General features: G+C 37.2%; 1 protein-coding gene and 1 pseudogene across 1 annotated transcript; both read right to left on the bottom strand.

Moving 5' to 3' along the window:
* Positions 1–19,914: 19,914 nt before the first annotated feature.
* Positions 19,915–21,009, bottom strand: LOC131633961 (histone H1-like). The gene is made up of 2 exons (XM_058904638.1): positions 20,736–21,009; positions 19,915–20,624 (listed from the first exon to the last, which is right to left on the bottom strand). The coding sequence occupies exons 1-2, from the start codon at positions 20,919–20,921 to the stop codon at positions 20,022–20,024; spliced, it is 789 nt and encodes a 262-aa protein (XP_058760621.1). The 5' UTR covers positions 20,922–21,009; the 3' UTR covers positions 19,915–20,021.
* A 1,431-nt stretch (positions 21,010–22,440) lies between these two features.
* Positions 22,441–23,979, bottom strand: LOC131633949 (conserved oligomeric Golgi complex subunit 4-like; annotated as a pseudogene).
* Positions 23,980–24,423: the final 444 nt, after the last annotated feature.

The following is a 24,423-nucleotide window of genomic DNA, read 5'->3' as shown; positions in this document are numbered from 1 at the left end:
GGGTTTCGTAGTCCACAAAAAAGGGATAGAAATCAACCAAAACAAGACAAAAGCCATTATGGAGACCAAGTCTCCCTCCACGAAGAAATAATTACAATCATTGTTGGGTAAGATAAATTTCTTGAGAAGATTTATCTCTAACTTAAGTGGACGCACGCAAGCTTTCTCACCTCTACTTCGGCTTAAGCAAGGGAAATTCGAATGGCGTGCTGAACATCAAGAAGCTTTCGATCAGATAAAGCAATACTTGACTTGTCCACCAATTCTATCTCCCCCAAATGAGAAGAAGCACATGCGCCTATATATTTCAGCATCAGATAAAACAATAGGCAGCATGCTTGCCCAGGAGGATGAGAATGGCATCGAAAGAGCCATTTATTATTTAAGTAGAGTACTCAATGATGCAGAGACTAGATATACTGATATAGAAAAACTCTGCCTTTGTTTGTATTTCTCCTGTATCAAACTCAAGTATTATATAAAGCCAGTTGATGTTTACGTTTCATCTCATTATGATGTTATTAAACATATGTTATCTAAGCCAATACTACATAGTCGAATTGGCAAATGGGCTTTAGCCCTTACTGAATATTCATTAATATTTCAGCCTCTCAAGGCAATGAAAGGTCAGATTGTGTCAGACTTCATTGTCGACCATGCGGTGGTTGAGAATCATCAGCATTGTGTAGATTTGAAACCTTGGAAGTTATATTTCGATGGTTCAACGCATAGAGAGGGAACTGGTATTGGAATGTTGATAATTTCTCCTGATGGAATTCCAACAAAGCTCAAGTATAAAATCGAAGGTCCATCATGCTCCAATAATGAAGCTGAATACGAGGCTTTAATTGCTGGACTTGAGGCTTTGTTAGAATTGGGGGCATCCAGAGTCGAAATTAAAGGAGACTCCGAATTGGTCATCAAACAATTGACAAAGGAGTACAAGTGTATCAAAGAGAATTTGATCATGTATTTTATCATCGCAAATAGGTTGCTCAAGAAATTCGAATATGTGGAATTAAAACATGTACCAAGGGTGAATAACCAGGAAGCAAACGACTTGGCTCAATTAGCTTCGGGATATAAAGTGTCAAAAGAAAAGCTGGAAGAATTGATTGAAGTAAGAGGAAGAGCAATGTTTACTAAACTTTCGCCAAGTGATCTGGAAGATTCACAATTGGGTTATGCCAATAAAGAACAATTCGAGGTACTAAACATAGATTCATTGGCTAACACAGACTGGAGGAATCCAATTATTAACTATCTGAAAAATCCTTCGACGGATACAGACAGAAAAATCAGGTATAGAGCCCTGTCATATTTTCTGATGGGAAATGAATTGTTCAAGAAAACTCCTGAAGGGGTATTGTTGAAATGCTTGGGAGAAGCAGAAGCATACTTGGCTCTGTCGAACGTACATAGTGGAGCATGTGGGGCACATCAAGCAGGGCACAAAATGAAATGGCTCTTGTTTCGTTATGGGATGTATTGGCCTTCGATGCTAAAGGATTGTATATAGTTCACGAAAGGGTGCCAAGAGTGCCAAGAACATGCAGGTATCCAACACGCTCCAGCAAATGAACTAAGCACAATAGTAAAACCATGGCCGTTCAGGGGATGGGCACTAGATTTGATTGGAGAGATTCACCCCAAGTCATCCAAAGGGCAAAGATACATTTTGGTAGGAATAGATTATTTCACAAAATGGGTTGAAGCAATACCACTGGCAAATGTGGATCAAGAGGCGGTGATTGAGTTTATTCAGAAACACATTATATATAGATTTGGAATCCCAGAAAGTATAACAACTGATCAGGGATCAGTCTTTACTGGACGAAAAATGCAAGATTTTGCCAGAGAAATAGGTTTCAAGTTATTGACTTCTACACCTTATTATGCCCAAGCAAATGGACAGGTTGAAGCAGCAAACAAAATAATAATCGGCCTTATCAAGAAGCATGTAGGAAAGAGACCCAAGAATTGGCATAAGACTTTAGACCAAGCACTTTGGGCTTGTCGAACATCTCCAAAAGAAGATACGAATACAACTCCTTTCCAGTTGACGTTTGGACATGACGCAGTACTTCCAATTGAGATATGTTTGCAATCAGTAAGGATACAAAGACAAGCAGACATTCCTCCCAACGTATACTGGGAGTTAATGATGAATGAGTTAGTAGATTTGGACGAAGACAGACTTCGAGCACTGGAAATGATAAAAAGGCAAAAGGAAAGAGTGTCCAGAGCTTATAATAAAAAGGTGAAAGGTAAAACTTTTGTTAATAATGACTTAGTCTGGAAAGTTATTTTACCTATAGATCGAAAGAATCAGGCGCTTGGTAAATGGTCCCCACATTGGGAAGGACCCTTTCGAATCTTAAAAGTATTCTCGAACAATGCTTATGAAATTGAAGAATTAGCAGAAGATCATAGGATCTTGAGAGTAAACGGGAAATATTTGAAGAGATATAAGTCAAGTATGCACGAAGTAAGGATTGCAAAGACGTAGATACCCAGGGTACTACAAAAAGCCAAAATGGTCAGGCACCAAAATGGCTTCACAATCAGGAAGAGTTATGGAAAGAAAAAATAAAAAAGACTCCAAAATATTCTTTTTTCATTTCAAGCATGGGAATACATTCATTACAAAAAGATCCAAAGAATAGGATCTGAAGTTACAAAAAGAAGGAAGGCATAAATATATATAAAAAGATTAAACCTAAGGTAAAAACTTGCTAGTCAATCCTTTGGTTTAAATTGTCCAAAGACAACAGGGGAGAAGATTCAGCCTCGAACATATCCATGGCTCCAGAACTACGCATTCTTCTCACTACGCCTTTCTTAAGAAAGATGTAGCTAAGGAGTCTCCCGTACGGAAGACAAGTCACAACCCCTCGACGGTCGACACCGGCAGAGACAGCTTTAACAAGTCCCTTGAAGATCATCAAAGGGATGTTAATTTTCTTCCCTCGAAGACCACAGAGGATAAACTCCAAGTCTTCAACCATAATGTTGTTTTCGTCAATCCGCCAGGGTTGGAAGTTCCCCACGAGCAGTTGGTGCCAGATCCTGATGACTTTGGCACTAAAGCGGTCATTGTCCATAAGAGTTCTCAGCATAAGATGAGTAGTCATGCTGAAACTGTTGTCATCAAAAGTTTCACCAGAGTTATTGCATCTTATCAGATTGGCAATAGCGGTGGGAGTAATGCTGAGACGAGCGTGTCGAATAGCAGAATCAATGGTAGTCCTACCTTCAGGATCTATGCGTAAGGACGCATTCATCCAGAATTCGGCAACCATGTTAGGGTAAATAGCACCCTCCAGGACTTCCTCAAAGTAGAAGTCTAGTTCCTGGTTGACAAACAGGGTTTCGATGGTGATGAAATGGCGAACAAGTTCATCCTCAGAGAGTCTGAACTCGCCTCTAATGAGGGCTTTGATGTCGTTAAAGAAGAGAGGTTCAGCCATTGTAAGGTAAGAAAGTTGTTCTGAGAAAGAAGTTGTGTGTTTTTTCTGTGTTTAGTTTGGAGAGAAAACGCATGAATGAGAAATAAAGGTGATATTGGACCCTTTATATAGAAGGGGAATACTGAAGGGTGGGTTTTAATTGCCAATGAGTGATTGGACTGCGGTTGATTTTCCAAAGAGAGAGGTTATGGCTTCCGCCGCTTCCCGCCCTTGGAAGTTGAGAAGTAATCATTAAAACTGATGCACGCACGTCTGAAAACCGACGTTTTGGAGAAAGTGACGTCACTTTTAATAATGATTATGGCTAGAAGAAGTGGAAACGTCAAGTCTAGAGGCAAGAGTGCTGCGAAGTATGTTCAGGTTCTACATGTTGCATTTAATAAAAGCACTGTAGGAAATCTAAAGATATATCTTGACAAGAAATTGAAAGATTTGCTAAAACAGCAATGGCAAATATGATAGAGAAAAAGGGAGTCAAGTGTACAAATATTATATGTCTACAGTGGCCTCGATTACCAAATAAAGGTGCAATAAGTAAACAAGATCGAAAACATTTAGTTGAAATCTTCAGGGAGATCCTTTTTGATCTTCAAATATTGAGTCTCCCATGAAGACATGCGAAGTTCAATTAGTGCCTGGTGTTTCTTCAACCTTTCGATTTCTGGCACTAACTTTTGTGCAGCTTCGAAATGTTTCATTCCTGACTGCACCACTTCGAGTAAGTCTTGTTGATTAGACTTTTGAAGGATTGCTTGACAACTTTCAGCCTCCTTTATCTTGTCCTCGAGTACTTTGATTTCTTGTTTCCAAGAGCCAATTTTCTTCTCATAATCATCAATGGCCTTCTGATTTTCTGAATGTTTGAGCCTGAGGACCTCACCTTGTTTCGTTGCTTCCATAGCAGAATTCCATGAAGAATCATGAGAGGCCTTTGTCTCAGATAACTCTTTTTCGAAATTTTGTCTTCGAAGGATGTTAGCTTGGAGTTGCTCGAGTAGAGAGCCCAGCAGAACAATTACCTCTGAAACTTCTGTGGAAACTTGAAGCAAATCTACTTTCTTTAGAAGTTGATTTAAGTTGTGGCTCTTAATAGGGTCCCGGTTGAGAACATCTACAAGATTGACCCCAAAGAATCTTTCTTTTATTTGTCGAAGAAGACTGGGAATATCTTCCTTGTTACTAGAGTCTGCAGTAACAGCTGTTGAGACATTAAGCTCCGGAGGCGAAGGAGTATTCACATTCATAATGACCTTCAAAAAACTGAGAGGATCAGTTTGCTTAAGTTGTTCAAGCTCTGAAGGAGTAAGCTTTGCAGGGGCAGGCGTCAAAGTTGTCTCAGGAATGGTTGTTGCGTCAAGAGTTGAAGTTCCATGAGAAACTGGTTTTTCAGGCTGGGAAATCTCTTCCATAGCATCTTTCTCCGAAGCGGAATCTTCGTTGTCATGTGATTGCTGGTTCACATTATCGCTGCCTGAGAAGGGATGATCCTCTTCCAAATTTTTGCCTTGATGGGTAGGTGGGGATTCGTCAGTAGAGTGGCTTTCTTCGACTGGTTCATTAGGTAATATGGTAGCAATTGGCCTAACGTCTTCGAAGACTGGTGAAAGAACACGAGTTTGAGTTTGACAACTACCATAAAGTTTGTCAACATCAATGGTGAGACCAGGGTCTTTAAAACCAGAAGTAGCAGTGCCAGCATCATCCTGCAATAACAAGGTAAAGTGTCATTACAATTATTTAGTCAAAATCACAAGATAATATGTGGGACAAACCCAAAGTACCTTGGGTGGAATATTGTCTGGACTTGAATTATGGCTTTCCACAACGAAAGCATTACTAGCAGCTTTTAAAGGAGACTCTTCAGAGGATGCTTTATCACCAGGAGAAACAGTTTTTGAAGGACTTGCCTTTCTCCCTTTTCTCGAAGGGGTAACAGCTTTGTACTTTTTCTTCTGTCCTTGTCTAGTTTGAGGAGGGGATTTATCTTCGCCATCCGAACCAGTGGTCGAAGAAGCTTTACGCTTCGAACCCGTTGGGGGTTTCGAACTCTGGCAAGTGGAAAATAAGAAAGATGAGTACTAATCACATATTGTACAAGATTGAGAGTATGAGATAAGTATGTACCGTGGGCTTCTTATCAGTGACGAGGGAGTCACTCCCACTTGGTTTATTACTTTTAGATGTCCCAGAGTCTTTTGGGGCAGAAGCTTCCTTAATTTTCCTCCTTCGTGCAACAGCTGTAGTTGAGACTGAAATCAGTATATCAATAAAGAAAAGATAAGTCAGTCGAAAAGATTGCCTTAATCCAGACCTTCAGGTATTGGAGTCAAAACACGAACAGGTTTAAGGTCTATATGAAGATGTCCTTTGAAAGTATCCAAGGTATGCTTAGTCGGAACCACTCGTTCAGCGCGTTTTTTGGTACTCTCTTGAAGAATTTTGAGAGCATTCCCACACACGAACCAGTCTGGGAAAGGAGGACTTAGAGCCACACCAAAATCAGCACTTGGTAGTGGGGGGAATTTTGGAGGATTGAGTTTGAAAGCCACTTCATAACGTAGTTCTGGTCGAACATACGAGGGCAATTTCAATTTATTTAGTTTGGCGGAAAACTTTTCGCGCAAAGTAACTGCAGCCTCACGAACAGTCCGACTAAGATCATCAGGCCTATAGATAGTTTCAAAGAATTTTTGAAAAGCTTGGATTTCTTTAATATGAGTGGAAGTACCTTTTTGGAAGTTCTCCTGCACATCATTGAAAGCTGCAGTTAGTTCCTGAGCAAGGCTATCAGCATCAAAAATTTGAGAACTATAATACTCTGTCCACCATTGATGAAAATCTGGTGTAGAGTAAAAAGAAGGTTCAAAAGGAATAGGAGAAAGATTGGTGACGCCAACGTATTTGTCGATTTTTTGTTCACATTCTTCTTCAGTCAAATACAAAGTATGGAAACACATATGGTTCCTTTTCTCATATAAGCACTTAGGTGTTATTTGAGTTAGCCCAAATTGTCTTGAGACCAAATTCGGTTGATAGCACATGAGGATACATTGACCCTTTGATGGTCGAAGACGGTGGGAAAACAATCTTGGAGTCAGAAAAGCTTCCCAAATTTCCATAGATTCGGTCTGCTGATCCTGAGACGTTGGTGGAAATTTTCGAGTAAACCATTCAGGACCTATTGTTCTGTGTACAAATGGGGCCATGGAAGGATCGAACTGGTCACGCCGAGCAAACATCATCGAATACGCCAGGAAATGTTCATGAAGCTTTCCCATTTCTTCTTTTGGAGTTAGGTAAGCTAACCTGGTCCCCTCTATAGTTCGATTTTTGATTGTGCTATCCTCCTCATTGACATTTCCTCGAAAGGGAATATGAGTTTCGAATGTAGCATTAAGCCACAGTTGCAATAGCCAGAAAGGACCAGCGTAAAGCAAACTACCAGATTTGAAATTCCTGGTAAGGTTTGCAGCTTCACTAAGGTTTTCATAAAGAGACCCTAGAAGTAGTTGGCTGAGGTTGAGCTTTTTCCCAGCATGCAATTGATTAGCCATGCAAAGGTACCTTTTCGCCACTTGAATAGACCTTGAACAGAAGGCACATCGTGAAAGCCATAATGCTAGAAAAGCAATATGCTCTTCATCAGATACTGTCGCTTCAGTGGTAATATGATGCTTCTGGATGAATGCCGTATAAGTGACTTGTGAATCATTAAAACCAATAGTGTCATTATCCATTTCATTGGGGTCGAAGGTTTCACCAGTTGGTCGAAGTCCTGTAATAGCGGCCACATCGAAAAGCGTGGGGGTAACCATTCCACATGGGAGATGGAAGGTGTTGTGAGAAGCATCCCAAAAATGAACCGCTGCTACTAACATGGGTTGGTTGTATTCTAAACCCGTTCTTGACAGTTGAATCAAATCATATATTCCCAATCTTCAACGAGGCTACCAACAGGGTCGTCCCACCAAAACAATAAATATTTGTTGGGGTGTTCCAAAATGGACTTAAGGCGGAACACTTCAACGAACTCTTCTCCCAAAAGCCAGAGTTGTCGTTGGCAGAAGTGATCACCAGAGTTGAGTGCTACATAAAGGTCTAGGAAAGCAACGCCAAAAAGAAGGCATGCAATGTCAAGGAGCGTGTTTCCAACATTGTGAGCTTGCACCATCAGAAGAAAAGCAATTATACCTCTCCCATATAGGACAATTCAGCGTTTAAAAGGGTAGGTAAGTGTTTACCAGTGATTTCTGACAAACAACTGCTAGTCTTCCAAACAATATATCTTTGGTAACTCACAGGATCGACTAGATTGATCCTAGGACATGTGTCTCGAATGCTAGGGTTCTTATAATCTGACTCATTGTTTTGATCTTATATTTAAATGATTAAGTTTCTGTATGACGATGAATGACTTTACAATGACTAGGGTTCGACAATGAATAACATAAAGAAGTATAAAGACTTTGACAAAATCTATAAATTTCCTATGAAAGTAAAAGAATATAACATTAAGGTAAAAGATTTCGAAAGTAAATATGATAAAGCGAAATGTAAATTTGACTGGAAACTAAATGACGATAAAATAATGTAAAGTAACTTGTGTTTATATAAAGGCAATAAATTAACTTCGAATAAAATAAACAAGGTGTTCTTGCACATACATTTGTTCAGCAAAGACTCGTTTCTCTAACGCTGGTACTTTGAGTATTTTTAGTGAATTTTTGTATATTTGTTTGAACACACAAATCTAAACATTTAGTCTCCTATTTATACTAAATCTACCCTAACAGTCCCTACATAGATGACTGCCACGTTTGTAGCCTCAAATGTCGCCTCCTTGAGATGTTTCCACACGTTCGCCTGATTACACATTCCCATTTGACTTTCGAATATTTCCCGCTCAATGCTTCTAGTTGGCGAACGCTATTTCGAAAGTGTACTTGTAAATATTTCAAGCATTCTTCTAAGTTTATATTTCAACATAAGTATCATTCCTTTCGAAGACTATCTACACGAAATAACCTCTTTCAAACCAATTTCCATAACATTTCGAATACACAACTTCAAATTATCCAGCTTCAGAATCGAAATCTCCAGCTAACAAATTTCCCCCAATAAATGTCTGTTTCGAATCATCTATACAAATGGACATTTTTTGTCTTATAGATTTCGATGATCTTGACCTATCAGTTTCCTCGAGACTTTGTAATTGACGCCACAGTCATCATGACTTCTTCAAACGTCTTATCATTCTCCAAAATGTCTCTTCAGAACGTGCATTCCCACGTTTCATCATTGCTCCTATTAAGTAGGAGTAATGCTTAGGCTGCATAACAGCTTTATTTTCCAATTGCCGTCAAACACGTGTCCCATTAATTCTCTCTCTAAATATTCATCAAATCTGAAAGGTTTTCCACTCACCTCTCTTATAAATAGAAGTGCTTCAATACTTCAAAACTTCTCTCAAACTTTCAGCGCTGAACACCCTCTTCTATTCATCTTCCCCAAATCTTCTAACAAATTTTCTGATTCTTCAACAAAACTTCATCTAACAATGGCTTCTCCCGATCAAGTACTCAAACAAAAACAAATAATGGATGCCACCGAACCTATTCTGAAGATCAAGAAGCCAACGCAAATAGAGAATCGGGAGTATGTACCATAACCACCATATCTTGAAGAAAAACATAGAATATATGCATCTCAGGTATTGATTCCTCTTGAAATTTCTGGAAAAACTTATGTGTATATGGGTCCATTTCCTGGCCCAAATGCAGACTTGAAATGTAGCTTCTTTCCCACTTATTATAAGTGTAGGCCTTTAGTTAGTAGAAGTCAAGTAGATGAAAAGGGAAATCCCATACTTGCTGGTAAAAGGATAGATGACAAAGAAAATCCTAAGTTAGCTGAAACAGAGGAAGTTCCTTTACCCCAAGCTATGTCTTCGACGGAAGCTTTAATAGCTCAAGAAAAAATCCGGTTGGATTACATGACTAACACTCTTAAAGCGTTTAGAGCTATCCCTTTAGCGAAAGACGATGAACCTTACTTCGCTTGGCTAGAGAAGATAGAAAAGAAGAAATCTCAATTCTGGAAAGAATTAGGGATTTATGACTTAATCCAATTATCGAAAACTGGCCTCGAATACAATCAGGCTATGCTAGTAGCTTCGTTATATTTCTGGGACACAACTCACAATACTTTCCATTTACCCTGCGGAATGGTGACTCCCACACTCTTCGACGTGGCTGCCATCGCTGGACTTCACCCCCTCAGAGAGGACTTCGATCCTAACTTCATGGACAATGATACTATCCAGTTTGGCGAAAGCAAAGCCACTTATACTGTTTATATTGCGAATAATCACGTCACAGACAGCGAAGAAGTTTCTGACGAAGAACACGTTGCTTTCTTGGCCCTATGGTTGTCAAGATGTGTTTTCTGTTCGAGATCATTGCAAGTGGCGAAAATATATTTGGCTATGGCGAATCAACTGAACTCTGGGAAGAAGTTGAATCTGGCTCAATTAATTCTCGTGTGTCTCTACGAAGTACTGGGCGAATCTGTAGAGTACTTGAAAGATCAACAGGCTGACAAATCATGAAGATGAAGAATGAAGAATGGTTCTTAAATTGGAAGATTAGGAGAAATAGGTTTAGGAATGAATATCCAGGCTAAAGTTAAGGTCTTTGGTCAATTGTTGACCATAAGTCAACACTTTGACCAAGAAATCAAATATTGTAAAATTTGTATTTTTATTTGTAACTCCATTTTTTTGTATAGTCTACTCTTTGATTTGTAATGGATTTTGACTTTTGAATGCAATTTGACCCTTTTGAATAAGCGTTGACCCTTTTGAATTTGAATGAATGATTATATGCAAATGAATGAATGTTTTACCTAAAATGAATGATCAAGAGAAATGTATGCAAATGATTTAATAGCTATAAGCCAGATGAAAGTGGAAGGGGTAGGACAAATTTGGGGTATAACACGTCCTCCTCGCTGTTGGGGCGCCCAACGAGCTCGTTGCCTCCTCGCTGCTTGTTTGCCCGACGAAACTGCTGAATCACCACCAAATTGCATTGCTTCAAAACTGTATCCCAATGGCAGCTCTTTAATACTTTTCCTATCTATTAGCTTCAAAAGGAGCAAACAACTTACACATACCATAACATTCACATTAACACTATTAAAAAGTCAAATTGAAAAGTTTAATTACAAAATGCAATGGAAAGGCTTGAAATTGTCAACTTTTGATATAAAAAATTACTCACTTTTGACACCTAACAGTTGCCCAAGTGGTGAACCCGGAGACCTGCCCAGAGGAAACCCTGACGTGTGAGCGAAGAAGAAGGAGTCTTCGCTAATTCTTAAAATATAGGTGGTTTATAACTCTCTAAGGGTGACTCAAAACCTAAGTCCCAGAGACCTTTATAAATATATTTTCTCTCAAGGATAAGGGACAAACCCCAAGTGATACATCTCTATACCATAAATAGCACAATGCTCACTACAGTCTTAACACACGACTGATGTCAATTATACGCTTGCTACCAAGCATCATTTATCATTAGTAAAGTCTCTCACCTCACGTGCCCCGAAATAAATGAAAATAATTTTTTTTAGTGACTTTGTTATAAAAAAAACTAATTAAAAACTAATTCTAACATTTTAAAACACATATTCAAATAAATTAATTTTTAAATCAATATATCATGATTTTTCTATTAAAATATTTAAGATAAAGCTCAATTATTTAAAATAAATTATATTCATTACATGACAGGAAAAAATCATATGGAATTAAATTGAAAAATACTACACGACCTGAAACAAATAATAATAATAATAATAATAATAATAATAATAATAATAATAATAATAATAATAAATCAATTTAAGTTAGGCCAACACCCCAATAACAACAATTAATAATTTAAACAAAAATAAATAAAATTATATCTCAATACTTTTTTATAGGATCTGGAAAAAAAAATGTGTTTCACATAATGCGTATTTAATATAGAAACATGGTGTGATAAAATAGACTTTTTTTTTATAAATAATTTGAACAAAACTCAACAACTTCTTTTATGATGTATCTTTCAACAATCAAAGTTTTCGGACGGTGATGATTTTTCGTATATCCTTTAAATATCTTCGTGTATCACTCTATAGGATACATCCACCTTAAATAAATTGGACCACAAAATTTGACTTTTCTGACTAGATGAACAAGTAAGTAAACCATAATGTCAAAAAATAATTGAAGGAAATACATCTCCAATTAAAACAATATTATTGCATCCTCATCTTCTAATTCATCTAATTTTTTAAAATCAAGAACTTTATTACATATAATATTGAAGAATAAGCACAATCATGTATACTCTTATATTTTTTTGGAATGATGCCACAGATAGCCACTGGTAGAAGTTTTTGCATTAAGACATGACAATCATGAGATTTTTAGTCAATTAACTTGAGATCTTTCATTGATACAAGTACCTTGGTGTTGGAAGAATAACCTTTGGAAACTTTGATACCATGCAAACACTCACAAAAACTTTTATTTTCCTTTTTAGATAGAGTGTGACATGTCGGGATACATAAGATCATTTTCCTCTATCTTCTGGAGCCAACTGTTGTCGTATATCCATTTCCACCATATCTAAACGCGAATTCTTATTATCTCTAGTCTTGTCTGGATTATTTAAAAGTGTTCTTGTCAAACTATCACACATATTTTTCTCCACATGCATCACATCGAGACAATGTCCTACATCGAGGCTAGACCAATATGGAAGATTAAAGAACACAGATCTCTTTTTCCAAATATTTCTCTCAACGAGACTGTATTTATTCTTTCCAAAGACAATAGTAAGGTGTTCTTGTCATTAATAAACTTCATCGCCATTAAAAGGTTTAGGAGAGTGTTAGCTGAAGATTTCGTTTTATGTTGTTTATCCTTCGAAGGAGTTGAGAATCGAAGGAAAGATGGTTACTGATGGCCATCCCTTAAAAAGTAAAAGAATGGCTACTGATGGTCATGCTTTGAAAAATAAATACTTCTAAGTTCGATGAAGATAAGTGAACGTTGAAAGATTAATGAAAGCATATGTCTTCGGGACTTAGACAAAATTTATAGAATATGTATTCAAGTATTACTATTTAGCGTGTTTTTTAGTAGTGTTTGTTTAATACACTGCCACGCGTCAAAGATGGACTCAGGCGGGAAGATTTGAAATTCGAAGACGGTTTCGTAACCGTTCAACAACAGATGGCTTCGCTGGAAGTTCTGATGAGAAACGTGGCAGCAGATTAGTGTAGGACCGTTAAGGTCGAAACTAGTATAAATAGGAGTCTTAGTGTTAGGATTCTGTGTGTTCATTTTGTACAAATCACTCACATATTTACTCAAGTATCAAGCGTTAAGAGAAAGAGTTCGCTGAGAAAATGTACGTATGACACCACCATTTTAATACATGTGTATTATCTCTTTGTTTTTATCTTTCAGAATTACTGCATTTCGTTTACTTCTTGCCATTTACGTTTCTGCATCTTTACTTTAACGTCATTTACTTTCGAATTACTTTCATGCCATTTACTTTCAAAGTCTTTTACATTTCTACAGTTTAAGATTCTTTACGTTTCAATTGTCCTTTTAATTTTTTATGTCATGTCACTTCGTTGAAGTCACATTTATATGTAACAAAGTGATTGTCAAGACTATTTGTCCTGTTAATCGAACAACGCTTATTGAAGAAAGACGAATAATGAATGTGGTTCGAACAAACATTGATAACAATCTCCTTGACTATGTGTCCTAGGATCAATCTAGTCGATCCTGCAAGTAACCAAATCATATTTATTATAGTTTGGAAGACTAGCGGTTGTTTACCGGAAATCACCGTAAACAGAGAGATTTCAAACTCCTACTCCCCGTTAAAATCCTCCCGTAATCTATGATAAGGACGATTGTCCAAACTCAAGCTGGTGAAAACAGGTATCAGATTCACATATAGGACACACTTTATGTTCTTTGACACTAGATCCACCCAAATTACTATAGGTTGGAAAGTCTTTGATTGTGCAAAATAAAATTGCACACATCTTAAACTTTTCACCAGAATATGCATCATCAAGGTCAACACCTTTACCCCACAAAAGTTTTAAATCCTTAATTAATGGATTTAGATAAATATCTATGTCATTTTCAGGTTGTCTTGGTCTAGAAATCATCATACTTAACATCATATACTTGTGTCTCTTGCTTAACCAATGAAATAGGTTGTAAATCGTGAAAATAACATGTCACGAAGAATTGTTAGTACTCATATTACCAAAGAGGTTCATTCCGTCTGTGGCAAGCCCAAGCCTAAGGTTTCTTGGCTTAAGGCACAAATCCGGAAACAATGAATCAATTTCTTCCATTGTAAAGAATCAGCTACATGGTGAATGTTTCCATCATATTTTCTTTCATCTACGTGCCATCTAATATTCTTTGCATCGTTCACATTAGCAAAAAGTCTCTTGAACCTTGAAGTTAATGGAAAGTACCAAAACACTTTAGCAAGAGGATGTTTCTTACTAGTCATTGTCATCACCATTGTTGTTTTTCAACTTGTAGCGCGACTCACCATATTCTAGATATTGATCAAAATTTTCATAATCTTTCATGTATGATATGCAATCATTAGAGCATGCATGTATTTTGACATACTCCAAACTCATTGGACACAATATCTTCCTGGCCTAATAACAACGATCCGAAAAATTGTTATCTTTTAGTAGCATTTGTTTCAACAAATCAAACAATTATGTGAAACTTTTATCCAACCACCCACATTTTGCCTCCAGATTAAACAATTTTAACAACATAAACAATCACATTTTGATTATTATCCAGTTCTCCATGCCACGTCCATGTTGTATAATTTTGACATGTTCCATCATAATATACGTCACATAATATTTCTTTCTTCGACCATTTTTTGATATTCTTGCAAACAACACAAGGACAATAAAATATACCATTATTGTCGGGAACATTTTTTTCGGCATACTTAAGGAATTCAAGAACTCCTTTCTCATACACCGGACCTAATCAATAAGCTTTCATCCAACTACAATCCATCACAAATTCTGAAATATAATTAAAAGAGTAATGTGAATGACACACTAATGCTACACACACAATATCCTAATATGATTAAATGCATATGCATATCCAACACCAAAACATAAATCATATTCACAAAATCTAAATAAAACACGAACATGAATGATACACGTGATAATGTTAATGCTGAAACCATTGATTCATGAAATACAACAAAAGCCAACATCATTTACGTGTTAAAAAAATAAACCGCTAACCCGAGCAAAGAACATAAACATTTAGAAATGTTAGAGAGAGAGAATGACATCGTACCGTAATTCGAAGAGGGGGATGATATTCGTTTCTAGAAATGAATGAAGATGGTGAAGATTTCGCTATCATTGTCGTCTCGTTCGCTAGGGCACCCTTGTGTATTATAAACGAAATAAAGAACTTGTTATGTTTTAATTTTGTGGGAAAGAATTTCACAACACTTGCAAGCTTCAACGGTAATGAAATATGAAACATATAACCATGATTCAATGAAACAATAAATGTTAAGGGACACATGGTTATTTTTATTGAAAAAATGAACCAATTTTGATGCTAAAATTGAAGCTTGTCACCCAAATTCATTACCACGGTTCTTTTTAGGAACCGGGATGAAAAGTTTCTTAGTAAAATAAAAAAAACATGCGCGTAAAAAAATGAGATATGACTATGGTGGCTAAATAGTCGTGGTAATATAGTGGCTAAATGAGATATTGAATTCATGTTTAGACGGTTTTTTTGCGAGAGAGATGGGTCTTCTAGTTGAGTTTTACAAACCCCATGAAATAACATATATAAGAGTTCCATAGATCATAACAAACACAATGAAACGAAATTACTCTTTCTTAAAAACAAGTAATCAAAGGTATGATCATTTAAATGTATAGAAATTGCCATAGGTTAAAATGTCCTAACCAATAAATTCACAAAAATACGTAATCTCAAGTTAATAAGTATTATTCTCAATGGAAATGTAATAAGTGAAGAAATGGACTAAATGGATCAAGGAAAACTTAAGTTCGACTACACTTTTGGTGTGGATGAACAGAAGTCCAATGATGAAGTTTAAGATGGGTCATCGTTTAAGACAAGTGAATCCACTGTCATCGTTCCTTTTCCTAATCACAATAGAAGATTTTAGTTTATTGATGAAGAAAGCTATTGAGTTAGGAAAGTATTAGTGTTACATATTTGAGGTCGTCGTAGATCAGTTTTCTCACTTACAATACACAGGTGATACATTGATTATAGGTGAGAAGAATTAGTCGAACATTAAGATCATAAAGACAAATTTGATGTTGTTTGAATCAATGTCAGGATTAAAGGAAAATTTACAAAAAAGCTTGTTAGTGGGAATCGATGTATCGCAGGGTTGGTGATAGGAAGCTATCCTACCAAAACTATCAATGTAGGGTTCAACAATAAAAAGAGAAAGACATTAAAATAAACTAAGGAAATAGAGATAAAAATAACTTGATTTCTTTGATGGATACTCTTCAAAGTCTCAAAGGACTACATATATAGTACTCATAGTGATCCTAAATAGAAGGCCTAAATTAAAAGCCCAATTCAACAAAACATTGAAAATAAAATAACACTAATATAATTATATTACTAATTGAAATATCTAATTGCACCTCCTATCATTGCCGCCGGGTTCACTTGAACATTGTCCTCAAGGTTCTAAAAATGGTGATAGCAGTTCATTCCTCCCCATAGCCATCAATATTCTAGGCTGATGCAACATTCCACCAAGCAATGATGAACACAGTAGAAAGGATCCCATTAAGAATGAATATCGTAATTGCTGCAAGTGGACCTACAAAATATCAATCCAAGTAATATGTTGATAGGATAAAAATGCCAGCAAGTTGTCAACACCGCCAATAAGTGCAGCCAAACTAGGAGTTATGCCACGAGCAACAGCAGTTCCACCAATCCCATATTCTAGAATTAAAGACCAGCCAATCAACCAAGCCACCCCTTCACTAAGGCATATGTAAGCATAGTGATAAGAATTTCCAGCAGAAGGAAAACAACTGGCCAACTCAGTATAGTAAAGAGCTGAAAGAGCAACTGCTACTCCAACAACCATAAATGAATTAGAATAGTGAATTAGCATTTGTTTTGTCTCTTTTGCATGTGTAACTGTGCATAACATCCATGAACTTGTAGATCCTACTATCACACATGCCTTGTCTAGGAACCTCAATGTTGGAGTGGAATCAATTTTGTAAGTGTTACTCCCTTTCTTTGCATACTCGACCATATCAAGTTCATAGAGTTCTTTGGTATCATTCGGAATCAGCACTTTCTGTTTTCTTAGAGCAGCAACTATAACATCGAGTAACAACAGATCCTGTACTTTCTCATTCCCCCCACCATTCAAAATAGCAGCTTGAACTGCAACACTATAAGCAACAACCTCATTAAGGTTTATACTCTTACGAAGCTCCTTCCCATTGAAAAATTCTTGTAAAAGCTGCTGAAGTTTATGAATCCTAGTAGATCCACCAATAAGAACAACATCATAGACAGTGTTCTTGTCCATGTTAGCATCGCTCAAACACTTCTCAACAGGATCCTTCTTGTTCTTCCTCAAAAATTCCAGAACAAAATGGTTCACCATTCTGTTATCCATTGGTTCAAGAGTATTCGAAGTTTCTTCATCCATCGAAACGACGACTTGAGTTGAAGGATCGGGCAATGAGAAAGCTGTAATCTCAAGAGGCGACTGAGAGGGCAAGGAGGAAGCTGCCATAACATGAGGTGATTGAGAAGATGGCGAAGGATTTGCATTCACCGGAAATGTTGTAACAGCATTAGAAGTATGATCTGAAAGAGCAGGCGAAAGTGGCGCAATTGCATAAGAGGGATAATTTGCAGCATCCGCAGCAGGAGGGATGGTTAGAGTAGACGGAGGAGATCCTTGTTTTCGAGGCGAAAATTTTACTCCCTTGAAATTAGATATTATTTCCCTCTGTTGCTGTAATTTACCTCTGTGCAAAGTAGTCACACGATAGCCTTCCTTATCGAAATTCTTAGCAAGAAAATCGACACTCTTCTTGGTGTTGACAAACACAATTGCGATTTTGTCATTAAGCTCATCCAACAATCTCTGAAGCTTATATAACTTCTTCAATTCCTTCATCATGATCACATGTTGGTTGATCAAGTCACTTGTTTTTTTAGCAGTGCCTATAGTCACCACAACAGGGTTCCTCAAATAATTCCTAGCAAGCCTCTCTACAGCAGGATGCATGGTGGCACTAAACATATAAGAGATAATGCAATTTGGTCTTTGTGACAATTTGTCAAACAGTTTTTGTGCAGGTTTTTGGAGCAAGGGAACTTGTTGTGAACATAAACATTTTAAAACTGAAGTGATTGACAAAAGCTTCATATTGCTGGAGAAACTTTTCCGATTCAACTTCAACGTCATTTGGTTCCAATATAAAATAGAAATACAATAACACCACGTGTACCAAACTTGACCAAATTGCAGGGTAGTTATCGTCATGATACAATTTATGCGAGAAAACCCAGTTTGACGACCATGATTCGTACACCAAGATGCAACAGCGTCGGTCTGGTGGTTTTGGAGAAATCGCAAAATGGAATTCATGTTGCATTATAGGTACAAATAACAACAGCTGATACATAACATCTTTATCTCCAGTTAATACATTCAATAGAATTGAAAAGCTAAATGTATTGGTGGCAATGCTTACCTTCCATGTGTGATGATGACTGGATGGTTCAGACCAACACAATACAAGCTGCGACGACTTTGGCGGAGGATATCTGGTTTGGATTATTTCAGCAGGGGTGGCATGAATCCAATACATCATGTCCTTCAAATATCGCTTCCACTCTCTCAGCAATAACAATTTGAATTTTTCTGTTTCTTTTGTGTAGTACTCTTTATGAGGATGAAGAGAGGGAAAATAATGGTTTGCGATGAGTGATATGTGGGTTTTGGACCTCAATGTTGCTGGAAATGGTTTTGAGGGAATGGATGGATCTAAAATTGGTAGTAGTCGCATCTCTTTTGGAATGTAATCAAACTTTTTTGAGTGAAATTGAGTAGTGGCATTGGAAACCCTCACCGATGGTGAATAGGGTGTGATTTTGGTGGAATTGGAGAAATTGTAAAATCGACATCATTGTAGGGAAGAGCCGAATTAACATAGGGCTTTTCGAGAATCTTCTCAACAACAGATTCACCGACAACGGATTGTTCTTCGATTTCTTCCGTTTCCTCTTTTGTTTCTTTTGAAATTGAAATTCCACCCAAGGTTTCACCTTTAGAAGATTTTAGTGATATGGTTCGCTTATGTGTGGACAATTTAGAAGGCTAGGAATGAAAAGATCATTCAAAACAAAAACAAAAAACTATCATCGCAAGAATGGTTTAAGAGGCAAAAACTTTATCTTAGAAATGGTTGCAGTTCAAATAATTTAAGGATAGAATTACTCAGTAGTTCCACATCATAGAGCGTGCCCCGGTATTTTGGACGAATGATTATGGGTGTTGTGACAGAGCACTTGGTTGTTTTGTCGATTTTGAGGGGGTGCTGGCTGTATTTTGAATGGAGTGAATTATGTGGAATAATATGAAATATAGCAGGCAGCAGGATTTCAAATTTGATGCAATGAGTTTGGCTGAAGTTTTTATGATGTAACCTGAAATTTAGCCGGCAACAAGTTGTTTATCACTGTTGCCCGGGACTTCAATGAATATAGGTCTAGGTCTTTTGCATTGCTGCAGATTCATTAAGTCTAATTTTAATATGTTTTTGTCTCCAATTGGTATAGATTGGCTCCGATAGGTGTTTTTGTTTGTTAGGAATGTATTTGGTGCTTATATTGATATGCTATGTTTGATGCTTATATTGGGTTGTAGTATAGCTTGACTTATGCCAGGTTACTATTAATAAATTAATTATTTTGCTCTTTTAACAAAAAACTACTTCAAACATTCTAATTGAGTCTTATTAACCATCCATAGTTCATAGCAAACACAATGAAAAGAAATTACACTTTCTTAGAAAACAAGTAACCAAAAGTATGATCATTTAGACACATAGAAATTTCCATTCAAATAATAGATTAAAATGTGCTAACCAAGAAATTAAAAAAGATAAGTAATCTCAAGTTAATAAGTACTATTCTCAATTTAAATGTAATATGTGGAGAGACTTAAATTTAGTAAGTAATTTGTGTTTTAATTAACTATGTGATTTATATAGTTCTATCACGTTTAATTCAATGGGACGGAAAAAAAAACCAAAAGTATGTAATAATAAACTACTATATTATAGTATAAACTAACTGTATTGGACAAAGCGAACACAAGATTTTTACACTGCAAACGCTAAAAGACAATGCTCTCATTTCCTTCCCCCTCTCTTCACACCGGAAGCCTTCTTGGCTGGAGACGTAACACTCTTCACAGGAGCTTTCTTAGGCGCAGGCTTCGCAACAGCAACTTTCTTTCCTGGTGTAGTCTTCGTAGATGTCTTTGCAACCTTTGCGGGCTTTGGTTTCGCAGCTGCTTTGGGCTTAGCAACAGTTTTAGCCTTAGCAGCAGCTTTGGGCTTGATGGCAGCTTTAGGCTTGACTGTAGTTTTGGGCTTGGCAGCAGCAGCTTTGGGCTTGGTAGCAACAGATTTGGCCTTTGAAGCAGCCTTGGGCTTAACAACAGCTTTAGCTTTTGGCTTAGCGGCTGTCTTAGCCTTCACCGACTTCACCTTTGCAGCTGCTGGCTTTGTCTTCGGTTTGGCAACTACCGGCTTCTTCGCCGTTGCAGAGAGCTTGAATGAGCCTTTAACTTTAACGAGCTTTCCAGAAGCAACTTTTTTCTTCAGATTTTGGAGCAATAGCTTCTTGAAGTTAGCGGGAAGTTGTTTGTGTTTCTCTTCGATGAATTTCGCAATCGCGTATTGGCTTGAACCATTCTTCTCCTTCAACGATACAATTGCATCCTTAATCATCTGCAATTCAATCAAACCAATCAAAATTCAGATCCAATTTAAACTATAATTAGTTACAAAACAGTAAAATTGAATAAATGAAGAATTAGATATCAGTGAATTGAGTCGAACCTCTTCGTAAGTAGGATGTGAAGCAGAGTTTCGTGGCTTGGAAGCTTTCTTAGGTTTGGGTTCCTTCGTTTTCTTCGTCTTCCCAGCTTCAGCCTTTGGTTCCTCCACTTTCTCAGAGGCTGGAGGTTCGGCGATCGCTGGCTCAGGCACAGGTTCAACGGCGATAGTTGGTTCTTCGGTGGCCATGGGAATTGATTTGAAAGGGAATTGAATTATGGAAGAAGAGAAGAGTGTGAAATAGTGGAAACTGAAGTATTTTTGTGTGTGATAATTAGAAGAGAAATGGATGGTTTAAGTAGTGAATTGTGCGTGAGGTAATATTCGATTACTTAATTCTCATTGGTTAAGAGAATCCGACAAGGATCGATGCCTTCTTCTAGTTTGAATGCTAGCCCTTAGATGGGAATGCTATCAACGGTTTGCTTTGATTAATCGGTGGAGAATATGAGAAATGCTTTGTGATTTGGGATTTGTTGGGAGTTTTAGTTGTGCTTTTGAGCTATATTCATTTGGTCATAACTTGAGTTGTGGTTCATGGATTTGAATGATTTTTTTTACAACTTCTAGGATATTATATCAGCTTTCTAACGGATGTTTCAGCTTGAAGAATGGATTAGTGGTCTGGGAGAATTTTGGTTTTGAATGCACAAAGGTCATTATTAGGGTTTTTCATGATGTTATCATTGTTTTTCTCTAATTTAGGGAATGCTTTCATCAGGGATTTGATCAATCCACACCCCTTAAGATAATAGGTTAACTAAGGATTCTATTGCATCCAAAATCATGAAAATTCGTTGAGATTTGAATATAAAAAAGTTGATGAAAAGGCCATTGAAGTTGAACACATTCTACTAAAGAACCTATGTTGACAAATATTGCATACAAACTATATAGAACACATTACACATGTGTTACTCATATTATGGAGAATTATAACTTATTTCATAAAATTTAATATTGTAATACGCTATATGTATTTTCTTAACATAAATTAAGTTTTGTTTACAACTATATTTTATTTAAAGAAACTCAATCACATTAAAACACAAGAAAATGTTTAACTATTGCAACTACAAATGTATAATTGATTGGGTATCTCATGGTATTCCTTTAGGCTTTGTTTGGATTAATGGAATTGGATGGAGCGGAGCGGAATGGAATGGAATAAAATGATATTCTGTTGTTTGGATAATTTAAAAACGGATGGAGCGGAGCGGAAAGGAGTGGTATGGATTCCATTCCATTCCATCACTTACCACCATATTCCTTCCCCTCCGATTTGGGCGGAATGAATAATTTGTCTTATTCCGTTCTAAAATTTCCAAACAATGGAATGGTACATTCGTTCCGCTCCGTTCCACTCCGCTCCATCCCACTCCGCTCCATCCCACTCCGCTTGATAGGAAGCAATTCCTACCAAGGTTCTAAACTAGGGTTTAAACTAGGAAAGGGGAAGAACACTAAAATAACAAAATAGAATTACAGGAAATAAAAGACTTTTTCATTTGATTCTTGATACCTAATGTCTCAATGAGACTACAATATATAGTACTTCTAGTGATAATAAACTTAAGGGCTCAAACACTATTTAAAGTCCAATTCAACCAAACATTCAAAGTAAAATAGCAACTAACATTATATTACTAATTAAAATATCTAATTGCACCTCCTATCATTGCCGCCCGGTTCACATTGAACCTTGTCCTCAAGGTTCTAAAATAACTCCCGGATCCCATTGCTTAAACGGATGATGTCTCCCAAATCTAATATACTCAGCTTCCACACCTTCAGTGCCCACACACTGCTTCACCACTTTCAGAACAATTTGCTTCATTTCTTCATTTTCATGTTTCAACTTGAGAATATATTCACTACTAACATCCATGTTATTCAAAGCTGTGGCAATATCTGTCCCAGTCTTTTTCACCCCAACACCGTCAAAGAACAACTTTGCACCAAGGTTTGGCTCTCTAGTTTTCTATTGTAATGCTTCATGATATTCATTGTTTAGCAAACTACTAGCACTGCTCAATACGGTGACAACAGAACTGATATTGGAAGTGGATATAGCCCGTCGCAAGCAACTCTGCAAGACGTAAAACACATCATCCACCATAGAAGTGGTAAGGCTATCAGGGTCATGTTCATCAATCATTATAGCCTTCCTAACATTCTCAACCATGAAAAATCCTTCAAGAATGACGTAAAACCCAGTCAAATCCTGCGCGACTTTACCGAAGCTTCCACTCCTAAAAGCCTTGGTAGCACAAGGAAGCAATTCAGGGTCAACAGAAATGAGGCCTTTGATCTTCGAAATCATGAACTCAGTATAATCCTCACCAAGCTGCATAAGCGATAGAAACGCTTCCAAGTACAACTCAACCTCTCTTGGATCATGTCCCTCAGAAACTCCTCCAACAGCAAGCAAATTATTGTTGCGTGCATTTATTTCAGATGATAACTGAGCCAATTTCCTATACTCCATAAACTTGTTCAAAATAATCGAGCCCCTAGAAGCACATTCCTCCTGAAGCTCACAAATTGCATACACAATACCATCCTCACCACATAAACCACTCAAAATCTCATTATTCTCTTCAATAGCCAACACAATATCCTTAAACAAAGACGTCAAACATCCAACAAAATTCACATTCCTCTTTTCATTCGACATAGACTCCACCAATTGCTCAAACTCCATCCTCGATCTCATCCCAATCACCTTTTTCAAATACCCAACATACACCTGCAAACCCTCCTCCTCAAGACCAAGCGGAGTATAAAGCCTAACAAACCTAAGAATAATAGGATGATCCCTCTGATCCACCGCAAACGAAAGCTTCTTCCTCACAATTCCCTCAAGTTGTTTCTTCACATCAAGCAACCTCTCCCTCTGGATCTGATCAGAACCAGAACCCTTAAACTGCGCATCAATCTGACGAAAAGTCTGAACATACCTAGCAGCAGACTCATAATCCTCACGCTCCAACGCACGAAGAACACCATCAAGACAATTACCACGCTCCAGAATCGCATCAATCCGATGGAACGTGGATCTAACGCTCGACTGCGCAAGGTCAAGCTCCCGAACCTTCAAACTAACCTGCTCGGCGATATGCGAAGTGGAAGGCACATTCGAAAGCATGTAATCGGAATCATTTCGGTAGTTTTGAATCACGGAGGAGGAAGATGAAGCGAATGAGGAATATCCTCGTTTTCGGATTTTCCCTGGAATCATATCCATTTTTGTTGTTGTTTTTGTTCTGTTTTGTTTCTTTTTCTTAAAAAAAGAATGAGACATTTGGATATACTTCTTAAAATCTTTTCTATTTCTTGAATAGATTTGATATTGATGATAAATTGTGTAAGAGGTGTTTGTTGGTTGGAGTTGTTGATGATAACTATTGTAGTCATATGAATAAGGATATGATGAGTAGGATGAATATGGGTTAGGGTTAGGTGGATGTGGTGAATATCCATGATTTGGATACAAACTTGGTGATGATGATCCATGAGTGTAGCAAGGTGTAAAAAGTTCCCATGGAAAAGATGGAAATGAAGGTGTGGTAGGAGATGTGAAAGAAGGATTTGAGGGATAGGTAGGAGGAATGCTCCATGAATGATATGAAGGTGTATGAAAATGATAATTCATAGGAGGATTTGAGTACATGATGAAAGCACCAATTGA

The sequence above is a fragment of the Vicia villosa genome, unplaced genomic scaffold (assembly GCF_029867415.1).
Source record: "Vicia villosa cultivar HV-30 ecotype Madison, WI unplaced genomic scaffold, Vvil1.0 ctg.001193F_1_1, whole genome shotgun sequence".
NCBI classification, from domain to species: domain Eukaryota; kingdom Viridiplantae; phylum Streptophyta; class Magnoliopsida; order Fabales; family Fabaceae; genus Vicia; species Vicia villosa.
Note: the sequence above shows the minus strand (reverse complement) of the source record. Positions and strands in the feature narration are given on the sequence as shown.